Genomic DNA, 15,134 nt, shown 5'->3' with positions numbered 1-15,134 from the left:
ATGGTAGGAGAGTGGGTACAAAGAATGAGTAGGGTAACTTCACATAAGCAAATGAAGACAGAAAAGACTGATCTTTTTTATATAAGCTATAGCAATAATTCCAATGTGCAAATTTGGAATATATGGCCTAGGTACTAGACATATCTTTGTAAATCTCGTTTGAAGAAAAAATCGGGACACCTGGCTGGCTCAGTCAGTGGGGCATGTGATTCTTGATCTTGATCGAGCCCCATGTTGGGTGTAGAGATTACTTAAAAAAAAATCTTCAAAAAAAAAAAAAAAGGAAGGAAGGAAGAAAAGAAATCAGTAATGTTAATAAGGTCAAGTCAGAGAGCAGACATGAGCTCAGGTTAATGATGGCACTTTTGTGCTCACCAGATGCATATGCCTTATTGCTCCTTGGGTTCTTATCTTACTGAGCCATATAATACATTTACTTCTTATGCTGATTGCTTAGATGAACTGTTTGTATCTTTATATAAATGTTAATCCATGCCTCCTTTTAAATAGTTCTAACTTATTTGTTTCTATGTAATAAAATTAGTGAATACAGTTTTTCAATCAGTTTCCTTACTGCATATTTTCATGACCCTAGAAAATAAAGTATATGCTTTCCTCCATTATAATTTGCAAATTTATAAGAAAAATGTTCTGCTGGATCACCACATTCCTTTCAATTTTAAAAAGACAGATATTGGAATAAGATTCATTCTCCTTGAAAAGGGAAAAGAAACTTTTGGTGGAGTCCAGTGTAGCTTCATTTAAAACTTAAGAACACAGTTATATGAATCTTGAAATCAGTTCCTAGGAATTAACAGTGCATATTAGTGAGCACCACATCCAGGTCCAGAAAGTATCTTTGTTATCTCCATATTAAAACTTTTCTTTGTCTCATGACCTCATGTTAAGTTATTCCTCCCAAAAGACTTCCATGTTTTTGGTAACATGAGCCCCCACATAGTCAACTGTAGATCAGTTTAAGATGGACTCTTAAAGTAACATGAAATTGTAGCTCTTTACTGAAGCCTAATAATGAATTCACTGCATGTGAATTTATCAAAAAACTGCATTATTGCTACACTGGTGGATGGGGAAAGGAACAGAGAAATGTAAATATGTTTAAATCTTCATAAGATTTATGATAATAAGCAGTGGATAACATCTACAATTGATTAACCAGGATATAGCAATATATACACATTATTTAGAAATATGGAGGATAAATCCTCGGACAGATAGCTACAAATTTTGAAATTGTAGAGACTGAGAGGAGAAGATGGCAAGCGGACTGCTTTTTTTTTTTTTTTTTAAATAGCCTTCTAACATGACTAGTATTCCTGTGTTAATTTTTAAAAAAAAATAAATGCTATGGTGTAATATAGAGCAGTTCTAGTTTCCAGTTTTTAAATGCATATATTTAAAAAGCTGATTATCCAGAGATTAAGAATGAGCAAATCCATGAATTATAGTTCTGGTCTATTGGCAGTTTGTGTACTTAAAACTTTTGTATAGCTAAAATTGGATGCCTAGATACTAGGTACTAGCACTTGAAAAAAATTATTGAATGCTGTCTTTCTCATGTAAAAATAGAACATTCCTTAAATTTAACCATGTGTATGATATCCAAGTTTCATTTTATTTAATGATGTCAAAAAACAAGGCAAAAAACTTCCTTCAAATGCAGAGTGAAGCAATTTGAGAATAAAAGTACAAATGACAGTTAATGAATCTGCTGATCTTTTTGCTATTGAGTCATTATTAGTATATGATGTACACTTTATAATCTCAGTCAGATCAAGGATCTCATCTGGCTTATATTTCTAGGGTCTAAAAGAGAGCATGGTATACAATATGAGAATAAAATATATTTGTTAAGTGATTAATGAAATGCAGTAAAACTTCATTTTGAATATTGTACTATTTATGAGAAAAATTAAATTGGTGAGATCTTCTAAAACAGTAAAATAAAAATAAAACCATTTTTCCTCTTTAATCTGTGCTTGTTGATGGGACATGTGTGAGTCTTGGTGCTGTGACAGGTATGCTTATTTGTGAGAAACATAATGGTAAGTGTACTCAATTTGCTTATTGTTCCTCAGGCCTATTACTACTGTGCCATCATAGAGGATGTGATTCTGCGCTTTGCTTGGACTATCCAAATCTCAATTACCTCCATGACATTGTTGCCTCATTCTGGGGACATCATTGCTACTGTCTTTGCTCCTCTTGAGGTTTTCCGGTAAGCAAACTACCAAAAAGTCTATCAAAGTTTTTTCCCCTAAAAAAAACCCCCAGTACTTACAAATTAGAATTCATTAAAACATATACTTGAAAGGCTTAAATTTTCTAACTTTTCTCAAACTTCTCATTAGCCTCAGAGTTGGGAAATCCTACTTGAAGATCTAAAAGATTAATTCTTGGAAAGTTAAAATAATTACTAATGATGGCTTTTAAGCTTTTTTAGAATTGGGCTCCATTGGAAGGTTCATGAGTGGAAATTGGGAGGTAAAAAGCCTTAAAACAGGGGTGCCTGCCTGGCTCAGTTGGTTGAGTATCTGACTCTTGATTTTGGCTCAGGTCATGATCCCAGGGTCATGGGACTGAGCCCCATGTCTGGCTCCACACTGAGCATGGAGCTTGTCTAAAATTCCCTCTCTCTAACCTTCTGTCCCTCTCCCCCACTTCCTATCTCTCTCTCTCTCTCTCTCTTCTCTCTTAAAAAAAAAAAAAAAGTCTTAGAAATTAAAATAAAAATCTTTTGAGAATCATTATTTGCAATTTGGCATTCTGGGTTATTCAGGAGGCAGCCTTCTCACTGGAAACAATAAAAATTCCAGAGGAATTGTTTTTTAAGCCTTCCTAAAAACATCAGTAATCTAACAAGATAGCCCAAAATCTAAGTAAAAGCAGATACCCTAAAGGTAAGCAAAGCACTAAAGCTAATTTTGCACTAAGTATATTTGCCAAACCTAGCAATTTTGAGATTCAGTTGTGATAACAAGTTCAAATTTGTATGCACCTAATAACATAGCCTAAAAATATGTTAAACAAAAAAAAAAAAAAAAGCTGACATTGGTAAAAAATAGAAGTAGGTGAATTTACAATTTTAGGGGAAGATTCTAACATACTTTTCTCAGTAATAGTTTAATTAACCAACTTGACCTAATTGACATATATGGAGCACTGCATTCAACTACTAAATACACATTCTTTTATTTGCATGTAGAACATTTACCAAAATTAACCGCATGCTAGGCCGTAAAGTAAGTTTCAACAAATTTCAGAGGACTGAAATCACAAAAAGATAACTGAAAATTTCCAAATGTTTAGAAATCAAGCAATACATGTCTAAATAACCCAGGGGTCAAAGTTGAAATTGTAATGGAAATTTTAAAATATTTTAAACATAATGAAACTGATAATGTGACAGAAGAAAATGCAGCTAAAGCCATGCTTAGAAGGCAATGTATATAGCTTTAAGTGTATACATTGGTTAAATATACAGCTTCAAGAAGATTTTATTTTTTTTTTATGAAATTTATTGTCAAATTGGTTTCCATACAACACCCAGTGTTCATCCCGAAAGGTGCCCTCCTCAATACCCATCACCCACCCTCCCCTGCCTCCCACCCCCCATCAACCCTCAGTTTGTTCTCAGTTCTTAAGAGTCTCTTATGCTTTGGCTTCAGAAGATTTTAAAACAGCAAATCAAACCCAAATGAAAGTAGAAGCAAGGAAACATAAAGAACAGAAATTAATGGAATAGAAAACAAAGTCGAGAAAATTAACAAGCCAAAGTTAGTTCTTTAAAAAGACGAATAAAATTGATAAATGTCTAAACATGACTTTTTTATTAATGTTTATTTTTATTTTGAGAGAGAGAGAGAGTGCCAGCAGGGTAGGGGCAGAGAAAGAGGGAGAGATAGAATCCCAAGCAGGGTCCACACTGTCAGCACAGAGCCCAAAGTGGGGCTTGATCCCACAAACTATGAAGTCATGACCTGAGCCAAAACCAAGAGTTGGACACTCAACCGACTGAGCTACCCAGGTACCCCTAAACATGAATGATTAAGCAAAAGAGGAAAGAATGCACAAATTACAAATAGAAAAATCCTCAAGATATATTTTATGCCAGTAAGTTAAAAAATTTACATGGAGGGGTACCTGGGTGGCTCAGTCGGTTAGGCGTCCGACTTTGGCTCAGGTCATGATCTCTCAGTTCGTGAGTTTGAGTCCCATGTCAGGCTCTGTGCCAACAGCTCAGAACGTGGAGCCTGCTTCAGATTCTGTGTCTCCCTCTGTCTCCCTCAAAAATAATAAATAAACCTTAAAAATTGACATGGAATGGACAAATTCCTTGAGAAGCACTGTTTATCAAAACCAATAAAATAGAAAATCTGATAGGCTTATATCTGTTAAAGAAATTATATTCATATTAAACTTCTCATGAGGAAAATGGTAGGCCCAAGGAATTCCTCCAGAAATGTGGGAAATGTTACCAGTTTTACACAAAACTCTTCCAGAGAAAAGAGGCAATAAAAGGAACACTTCCCAGTTCCATTTTGTCCAACCAGCATGGCTTTGATCTCTAAACCTAGGAGAACATTCCAAGGAAGACCAGTCTGTCTCTTGTAAAGAAATGCAAAACTCCTGAAGAAAATATTAGCTAGTGAATCCAACAGTATATAAAAAGCGTAGTACATCATAGCATAGTACATCGCAAGTTAGTTTCATTCTAGGAATGTGAGATTTAATATTCAAAAATCACTAACATTTAAAAATTAATCTGTGTTAACTCACCACATTAACAGAATAAAGGGAGAAAAATCTTCAGATATGTAGAAAACAATACTGAGAAAAGTCAATACTTGTTCATAAATAATTTAAATATTATCTACAAAAAACATAAATAAGGTCATATTTAATGGGAAAACACTGTAAGCTCTCCCTTGAGATCAGGAATGAGATTATTATGCCTGTTGTGACTTGTTTTTAACATCATACTGAAAACATAGGTAGTGCATTGGGGAGACAGTGTAAGAATTAGAACGGAAAAAATAAAACTAATTACTCACCCATGACATGATTGCATATGCAGAAAATTCAAAAGAATTTACACAAAAGCTTTAAAATAAGCATAGCTATGTCCCTGAATATAAGGTTAATATAAATAAAAATGTAATGTTCTAACAAACAGTCCCAAGCAACTAGAAAATGAAATTTTAGCAAACATACCACTGTGAGTTGCATCAGAATATATCAAATACCTAGGAATAAATTTAATGAATGATTATGTGTATGAAAATTGACAAGCCAATTCTATAATTTACATGGAAACAGTAAGGATCAAGAATAGCCAAGACTAGGGGCACTTGGGTGACTCAGTTGGTTGAGCATCCAACCTCAGCTCAGGTCATGATCTCGTGGTTCATGAGTTTGAGCCCCACGTCAGGCTCTCTGCTGACAACTCAGAGCCTGGAGCCTGCTTCAGATTCTGTTTTTCCCTCTCTCTCTGCCCCTCCCCTGCTCATGTTCTGTCCCTCTGTCTCTCAAAAATGAATAAACATTAAAAAAAAAAAAAGTAGCCAAGACTATGCTGAAAAGAAAAAAGTTATAGGACTTATACTCTCAAATATCAAGACTTCCTATGTAGCCACTGTAATTAAAACAGTGTCTAGTGTTAGTGAAAGAATAGGCAAATGGTCCACTGGAACAGAAAAGGGAGTCCAGAAACAGTTCCACACATACATTGACATTACCTGATTTATGACAAAAGTGACTAAATAATAGTGGAGAAAAAGAGGTTCTTTAGTAAGTGATATTGAATCAACTGAGCTGGCTGTCCATATGGGGGGAAAATGAATCTTGACTCTCACCGCATACTGTATACAAAATCTATTCCGTTGCAGAACTAAATATGAAAGGTATGGGGCACCTGGGTGGCTCAGTCAGATTAAGCATTTGACTTTGACTCAGGTCGTGATCTCACAGTTCAAGCCCTGCCATTGGGCTCTCCCCCTGTCAGCAACAGAGCCCACTTTGGGTTCTCTCTCTCTCTCTCTCTCTCTCTCTCTCTCTCTCTCTCTCTGCCTCCTGTCTCTCTCTCAAAAATAAGTAAACATTAGAAATAAATGAATGCGTGAATGAATAAGAAAGATAAATCAATAAGAAAGGTAAATCAGTAAACTCTCTAGAACATAGGACGGCACCTAAAGGCAGCTTTGGGGGTGTGATAATGTTATATTTTTTTTTTATTTCTGAGTGGTAATTATAAAGTGTGATCACTTTATAATAACCAGGTTGCACACTTAATAATTTGCACACTTTTGTATATCTATAGTATACTTGAATTAAAATGCTTATTTTTTTAAAAAAGCAGGATTATCGTCAAATCCTTTAAAAAAAAAGGATTAACGTCAGAGAAATGGCAGTTTAACAGCTGACTTCTCAAAAGTAACAATGAAAACCAGAAGTCATTAAAATGATATTTTCAGAGGCCCCTGGGTGGCTCAGTTAAGCATCTGACTCTTGAGCTCAGCTCGGGTCTTGATCCCAGGGTCATAAGTAAAAGCCCCACATTGGGCTCCATGCTGGTCATGGAGCCTACTTAAAAAAAGAAAGTATAAAATGATATTTTCAATGTGCTGAAAGAAAACAATTGCCTACCTAGAACTCTTTATCCACTGGAAATACGTTTCACAAGTGAAAATGAAATAAAGATATTTTCAGATGTGTATAGCATTCCTCTGAGTCAGGATGGGCACATCTATCAGGGTGGTCTGATAAAATAAGACAGCGTCTGGAAACTGTGCTTGCTGCTGTCAGTACTTTCTCCAAACCATGTGTCAACCCCTCTTCTTCACTTTCCCAAATCTCTAGGTCTAGGACCTGAAACTCTCCATCACTATAAGACCTACTCCCTTCCCACTTCTTTCTCTTCCACATATGATGCTGCTTTATAAATTGAAAAAAAAAAAATGTTTTTTTACAGATAAAAAAAAATTCCTTTTTGAGGTTCTTATTTCATTTTTCCTTTAAAATTATCTGCTTAATAATAGACTCAGATGTTCTATCACCCATTTAAAACAAAAGCAAGGAGCTTCCTTTGAATCTACTTTCCTCCTCCAATTCATGCCCATTTCTGTCTCCTTTACAACAAAACTCTTCAAAAGATGTCTGTACTTGCTGTCTCCACTCTCACACTCCTCCCCCATTCTCCCTTTAATTCAACTCGTCTTTTTTCCCAATACTCAAACTAAATTGCTTGTGTTAATAATCTTGTGTTAATAATAACAGTAATAATAACAATAGCAGCAAACATGTATTGCCCACTATGTGCCTGGCACTGTTCTGAGCCCTTTATGTGTATCAGCTTATTGACTCCTCAGAACAATCTTCTGAGGTAGATACTGTTACTGTCCCACGTTCCTCATGACACTGAAGCATAGGTTAAGTAACTCATCCAAGGTCATTACACCTAGGAAATGATGGAGTCATGATTCGAATCTAGACAGTCGTTCAGAATCTATGCTCTTGTATCATACTGCCTCTTTGTTTTGCTAAATCCAGTGTCTGTTCTTGGTACTGACCTTACTTTACTTTTTTCACGTCATTTCTCAGAAGCCAAACTCCTATGTCTCCCTGGCTATTCCTTCTTAACTCCTTTACTGGCTCTTCTTCCTCTTCCCAAATTATAAATGTTGTGAGTGTTCCAGGGTTGAATCCTCTGCCCTCTTCTTTCCTCCACTTACATTTATCTTAATCCCATGACTTGAAATAACTGTCTTTATGCAGTCTCCAGCCCTAGACTCTGCCATGAACTGCAGACACATAGCCATCCCGCTGCTGTATTTTCCCCTTGGAATTTTCCTTTTGTCTATGCCATTCTTATTCCCTCCCCTCCCCACCACACCATCTTTTCCTGTTTTAATATTCTAACCTTTAATTCCTTGTTTTTGTTTCTTGAATGGACACTTGATACACTGGGAGGTTTACAGGTTACAACAGTATGTTCAAATTTTATAAGTAATTTACCTACCTACCCTATTTTGCTAAGGCGATTTGTGTGGAACTTCTTCCGCCTGGAGAATGAACATCTGAATAACTGTGGTGAATTCCGTGCCGTGCGGGACATTTCTGTGGCTCCTCTGAATGCAGATGACCAGACACTCCTAGAACAGATGATGGACCAGGATGATGGGGTACGAAACCGCCAGAAAAACCGTCCGTGGAAGTATAGCCAGAGCATATCCCTGCGCCGGCCTCGCCTCGCTTCTCAGTATGTATGGCTTCCGCTTTTCTGAAACGAATTTCCTTCAGGTGTTAGTACTGGTTAACAAGCTAAGATGGTATCAGGTTGAACCACATGAATTTACTGGCATTCAACCATTTTAATTCCTCTACATTATCTTTCATCAAAAAATTGAAGTGAATATGGCCCCTGCTTACAGAGTGGTTATGATGGGATTTAGACCAGTTTCCTCACAAAAAGAGCTCTTATATATGAATAGCTTACATAAATATAAGCCATTGTGTTTATTTTCTTACTAAATACCCACAGCAGTATTTTTATAAGTCATTAACTTTGTATGATCCTAAAAGGAACAATAATGTAGAATATATTGTGGCTGCATTTGGAATCTAGAGATTTCACAGTGGATGGGAATGACGTTGAGCATGAGCAGTTTTCTAAAGGATAAGAGAGTGCTTGACTAGGCCAGAGGCACAGGATGAAAACATAAGGGTAGAAATGAGGGGCAGAGAGAAAAGCCATGTGACTAGAACTAGAGTAAGAAAATTTAGCCGAATAGATGAAGTATAATTGTAAAAGGCTGGAAAAAACAAGCTTGATCCTGTAGGCAGGAAGGAGTCAGAGAATTTTTTTTCATGAAAGAATGACAGGAAAGTAGTGTTTTCATGAGTTTTAATGGCACTGTTCAAAATATGTTGGGAAAGGGGACACTAAAGGCCAGAATACCAACTGGAAGGCCACTGCAGTATTCTTACATTTCAGACATTGAGGACTTGGGTTAGGATGCTTTACAGTAGGACTAAAAATAATAGAAGGAGATGTTTTAGAGGAAGTAAAAAAAAAAAAAAAAAAAATAGGAGGTGGTAATAGTAACCCATAGGTAGAAGGGGGCAGAGTACAAATTGCTCAGGCTTCAAATAGAATTTGGAAGTTCTCTGAAGAAGACAAAGTACAGAAAAGAAGGGCAGAAAACAGGAAGCTAAGCCTGAGGAAACATGGGCAAGAGAAAAAAGAAGTAAAGGATTGGGAAAGGAATGGCCAGGGAGGTGAGTGGGAAGAACATCAAAACAAAGCATGATACGATTATGGTGAGGAAGTAGAGTTTGAAGCAGGAGGAGGGGCACTAGGGGTTGGTAGGTGGGGTCAGCAGGGTAAGTGCTGAAAAGAACTGGAGGACTAGGCAGTTGTCTCATTGAGCTACTAAATGTGGATGGCTGATCCTTATTAGTCACCAGCAGAGGGCAGTCTAAACATATGTTATTTCTGCTTCAGAAACCAGGAAGCTTTTTGGCACTAGATTATTACTTTCAGTTTCAGGTGTTAAGTGGAAAAACACTGAGATATTAGATTGCAACCAGAAGAAGACGTTTAAAACAATGGAACAGAGGGGCACTTAGGTGGCACACTTGGTTAAGCATCCACTCTTGTTTTCAGTTCAGGTTATGATCTCATGGTTCATGAGATCAGGTTCCTCACTGACTGTGGAGCTTGCTTAGGATTCTGTCTCCCCCTGTGTCCCTCCTCCCACTTATGCTCTCTCGCTCTCCCTAAAATAAATAAAAACTTAAAAAACAATGGAACAGGTTATGTGCAATGGAGAGAGCAGAGAATCTAAAATAAATTCTGAATTTGAGTACAGACTTTGTGACTCACGCAACCTTTAGCACACTCTTTACCTTTTTGAACATCAGTTTTCCACCTCTGTCAAGTGGGAGTAATAATACCCACTTCACAAAGTACCACTTGTACCTCATAGGACTTAGGAATTTAAAAGTATCTTAACATTATCTTATCCCACTTTTCATCTAGTAGAAGAATCTCTTCTAATGCATCCTGATGAGATGGTCATCATATGCTGATTGACAGTTGTCAATGATAATGAAGTTTATATAGATGGGGCACCTGATTTTATTATTGGATGGTTATTGTGGCTAATAGCTTATGTTGGGCTGAAATATGCTTCACTGTAACTTCAACCAGTTGATGCTAGTTCTAACATAACTTTCTAACATAGCTTCCTCCCTCTGCTACATTATACTTAGTCAACTTTTTGGAGACAAATGTCATGCCTCTCCTTAGGTCTTCTCTTTTGCTGGCTTACTCACCTTGTTTCGTGTGTACCTCAAATGGCAGTATTTCTGTCAACCTCATCATAATTTGTTTAATACTTTGCTGATGTTTATTTCATCCATTTTCTCACTTGATATTGACACTATCTCCATGAGGTAAAAGTACTATTATATAAATAGGTATTATTATTCCTGCTTTACAGAGATGAAAATTAACACTCCAAAAGTTACATCATACAGAGTCAATACTCAAACTCAGGTCTTTTCCTTTTATTTTTATTCAAGTATAAACATACAGTGTTATATTAGTTTCAGGTGTACAATATAGTGATTCAACATTTCCATGCATTACTCAGCACTCATCACAATAAGTGTACTCTTAATCCCCTTTATCTATCTCACTCCTCCTTCCACCCACCTCCTCTCTGGCAATCAGCAGTTCTCTATATGTAAGAGTCTGGGTTTTTTTGTTTGTGTTCTTTTTTTTTTTTTTTACATTGTTCACTTGTTTCTTAAATTCCATATGTGAGTGAAATCATATGGTATTTGTCTTTCTCTGATTTATTTCACTTAGCATCATACCCTCTAGGTCCATCCATGTTGTTGCAAATGGTAAGATTTCATTATTTTTTTATGGCTGATCAACTCAGATCTTCTCATTTTGGATAATTTCTCTCTCTGTTGCACATGACCTGCCATTTTTCTTTTTATCTTCCTCTGGTTGCAGTCTATTTTCTTAATGTTTTTCCAATAATACCTGAAATTGAATATGAAACTCCAAGAATAGTCCATCTGGTGCAGTACATAATGCCCTTTTGCAATGTATTTTTTTTAATGTTTGTTTATTTTTTGAGAAAGAGCAGAGAGAGAGAGCAGGCAGGGGAGAGAGAGAGAAAGGAGACACAGAATCTGAAGCAGGCTCCAGGCTCGGAGCTGTCAGCATAGAGCCCAATGTGGGGCTCGAACTCATGAACTGTGGGATTGTGACCTGAACTGAAGTCGGACACTTAACGTAGTGAGCCACCCAGGCGCCCCTACAATGTGTTTTTAATGGTGGTAAGATTGGAAATGTATCCAATACCATGACACGTTTGTATTTTAATAATGGACTATGTGCTTTTTTTCCCCCTAGATCCAAGGCTCGTGACACTAAGGTATTGATAGAAGACACAGATGATGAAGCTAACACTTGAAGCCTCTGGTCTAGTTTAACATCTTTGGTTTTCCTACTCTACAATTCTTTCTTCGACCAACGCAACCTCTAGTACCTTTCCAGCCGAAAACAGGAGAAGACACATAACACATTTTCCGAGCTCTTCCAGATCGGATCCTATGGACTCCAAACAAGCTCACTGTGTTTCTTTTCTTTTCTTCTGGTTTAATTTTCATTTTCTATTTTTAAAACAAATATTTACTTCATTTTGCCAATCAGAGGACATTTTAAGGAACAAAAACATAGTATCTTATGGATTGTTTACAATCACAAGGACACAGATACCTATCAGGATGAAGAACAGGCATTGCAAGGACCCTCTGATGGGACGGTACCGAGATACCTCGGCTTCCGCTTGGCCCGGTTTTGACTGGTTGAAACCGGACATTGGTTTTTAACTTTTTTGTCCGTTTATGTGGAGAATTTTTTCCTTTCCTTCATACCCAGCGCAAAAGCACTGGCTGCACTTGCAGGGAAAGTGCAACTTAGAGCAGTACCTTCATTCACGAAGCTACTTTTTAATTTGATGTAACTTTTCTTATTTTGGGGAGGGTTGCTGGGTGGGTGGGAAATATGATGTATTTGTTGCATATAGTTTTCTCATTATTTATGAAACTTAACCATAAAAGAATGATATAACTCCTGTGCAATGAAGGTGGTAACAGTGAAAGAAGACAGGGGAAACTAATGTTGGACCGCATTTGAGGGTTTAGTCCACAATACCTCTTTCATGAGATAACTTGCACCACTTTGACTTTGATTTTTCTTTCTTTTTTTTTTTTTTAATTTTAAGCCAAAGTTTTATAACTGAGTTTTTAAGTTGCTGCTGCTTTAGAATCCTGAGCATGTCTCTCCTAACAAAGCATCTATATACTTCCACACAACTGGTTGAAATTTTTTAAGAGGTCTGATACTTTTTTGTTTAAGGAACAGATGTGGAATATATTTGCCCATTCTCCAACCATAACGACTGAAGTTATGCCTTATTAAGCTTCAGCATTTAGGGTAATTGAAACCTTTCCTAACTCTGAGCTAGAAGATAAAGCTATTTCAGAGACTGCCTACACTTTTGTTGGATATTTTTTCATCTGGACTCACTACTTTAGCCAAAATTTGATCAAATTGAAAGTCTGTCTTGGGGAAACCATATATTTGAGAGCAAAGAACAAATAATCCTTCCTCTTTCACATTACATTAATAAAACAGACCTTGGCAGCCATTTCTCCCAGCAGTTTTAAAGGATAAATATTGTATTTCATGCCCTCCTGTGAGAGAAAGCCTGCTTTTAAGATTTTGGGGGTCTAAACTTCGGTCATAAACAAAAAATACATTTCTTAGACATTTCGGACTCTCATGGTTTGTGCACAATGCCCATTTTTACTTCCTTGTCTAATTTCTTCCCTGTTTTCCTAAATCATCCAAATAAGCTCCAACCTTAAAGGATTTTACTTTCTTGAATGTGGTTGGCACTAAATTGAGCATTTTGTTATCTATCAAAATTAATATAAATTCCAGGAAAAAGTGAAGTGTGTTTTAATCCTCCCATCCCCCTAGATCCAGTTGAAGATTCCAGCATCAACATCAGTGGATTCGTGAAAGTAAATTCTGTCGTTTAGACGAGAGACAAGCGAGCTGTTATCACTTCCTTAGTCTTAAACACGTGGGTGTTACCCATTAATAAGCCCCTTTTGTCATCTGCCCTTCTGCCATGTATTGTAGGTCTTCACTCATACCTGTCGTGATCCAGTAGGTTATATTCAAGTCAACTGTTACTGCCAGAATTCCATCCACTATTTGTTAACTGACAAATAGTTCGTTTCCAAAGGAGTTTATTCCAGTTTTATTCTGATAAACTTCCAAATTTTTTCCCTTTCCAAATTGAGATTTTTTTCTGAAAAATCATACAAATTTTTGGCTTTTGTTGTTTTTTTATGTTTTGCCAAGCAATGTTTGTTGGCCCAAAAACTGAAGCGGAATAGTTTAATTACCTCTCTCTTTTTTTTTTTTTTTTTTTTTTTTAGTTTAAATAAATTGAATCATCATAATCAGTGGTAACAATTTAGTGACCCAAAATAGATTAAAGGTTGCATTATTTATACTTGGGATTTTTTTTTTCTATTTTGTTTTTGTACTTTAAAACTATGGGGGAAATATCACTGGTCTGTCGAGGAATAACAGTAATTATTACTGAGTTAGATAAGTCCAGTGGACCAGTCATTTCTTGTACAAATAAAACTGGTGGTACTAATTAATGTGTATCCAGAGCAATTTGAATTGTCAACTTCATTTTCTATTATTAGTAAAACTATATAATGACACACATGAAGTCTTACAGTTGACTTTTGGTATTTGAACTCCCCAGTGTTTTTATTTCAGTGTATCCTACGGCCAATTTGGTCTTTTTTCAACTGTTACGATCCTAGGCCCTAATCAGTATTATTTTTTCATAGATAATACAATGTTAGAATTCCTTTTCTGATATGTTTGTCCTATAAGCGTAGTCTATTCAAGAATGATAAGATTTCTGTAACTTTCAGCTTACCATGACAGATGCTCAAATAAGTATTGAAACACACAGCTTCGTTTTCCTCCTAAAGCTGTAAAGAGAAAAGAGGGCTATTCCTCATCAAGAGGAAGAGTTTGGGAGACAGAATATACATTTAAATTTTTTTCTTTGAAAAAAAGGCAATGTACATTTTTCTCTTCTAAATTTTTTATGCCCTAGCAGTTGCCAATGCTGTGTCCTACCTAATATTTTATTGGAGGCGTCTGTACACTGAAACTCTTAGAACTCTTAGGAAATTAATATCACAGGGTCATTTTAAAGGAGCAGCAATCTAACCAAAGGTAAAACTTTATCTGATTTTAGGTTTGGAAATTCTAGTTTTATTATATTTGAGAATCAATTTATGTCATCAGTTTAAATACTCCCCAAAGGAATGAAAAGGAAGTATAAATAAAAGAATAAAGTTCGTTGACATGTGTAAAAAATTGGAAGACCCAGAAAAAATGGCTTATTTTCTACTCACAAGTATGCACCTATACTTAAGCCTGCCTATGCCATTAGAATGGAATGAATAGTTGATAGTTTCATGCCATACAGACAGACAATAAAATGATCAAAAATTAAGTCATTGTTAATTGGGTTATAATGGTAATTTTTAAATTTGGAAAGAAGTTGGAAACCCATAAACAACTTACTTTCCTAGTATCTCATTTTTCTTAAGAAAGCTGCTTAACTTCAGATTCAGAAGCAATGATGTGAGAGAATGCCTGACACCTCATCAGTAACCTATATGGACCCTTAAAGAAGGACCTAGTCCCTAGGATCCATAACTCCCCCAAATTTTCAACATGAGAGTTTTAAGATTTTAACAGATTTTACCAGAAGTAAGTTGTGGATATATGGTATCCTTTCACCATGGTTTGGTCAAAGTACATTCGTGATAATGAGAAAGCAGTTCATCCTTTCTTAACAAGTGAAGTAAAACAAGTTAAGAATAAAAAAAAAATGACATCACTGAGTTGTACAGGCATCAGATTAACAGACATTTAGTTGAAGAAAAATAAAATAATTGTGGAGATAGCAGAGAGGAGCAGG

General features: G+C 36.1%; 1 protein-coding gene across 2 annotated transcripts in view; it reads left to right on the top strand.

Moving 5' to 3' along the window:
* Positions 1-12,075, top strand: part of XPR1 (xenotropic and polytropic retrovirus receptor 1) — a 212,828-nt gene extending 200,753 nt beyond the window's left edge. For both annotated transcript variants that reach the window (XM_047840768.1, XM_047840767.1), the window contains exons 13-15: positions 2,100-2,239; positions 8,057-8,278; positions 11,453-12,075. In XM_047840768.1, the coding sequence (XP_047696724.1) occupies positions 2,100-2,239; positions 8,057-8,278; positions 11,453-11,513 (423 nt within the window). In that variant the 3' untranslated portion in view covers positions 11,514-12,075. The remainder of the gene's footprint in view (positions 1-2,099; positions 2,240-8,056; positions 8,279-11,452) is intronic.
* The last annotated feature ends 3,059 nt before the right edge of the window (positions 12,076-15,134 follow it).

Source organism: Prionailurus viverrinus, chromosome F1 (genome assembly GCF_022837055.1).
Source record: "Prionailurus viverrinus isolate Anna chromosome F1, UM_Priviv_1.0, whole genome shotgun sequence".
Lineage (NCBI taxonomy): Eukaryota > Metazoa > Chordata > Mammalia > Carnivora > Felidae > Prionailurus > Prionailurus viverrinus.
This window is presented reverse-complemented; position numbering and strand designations above follow the sequence as displayed.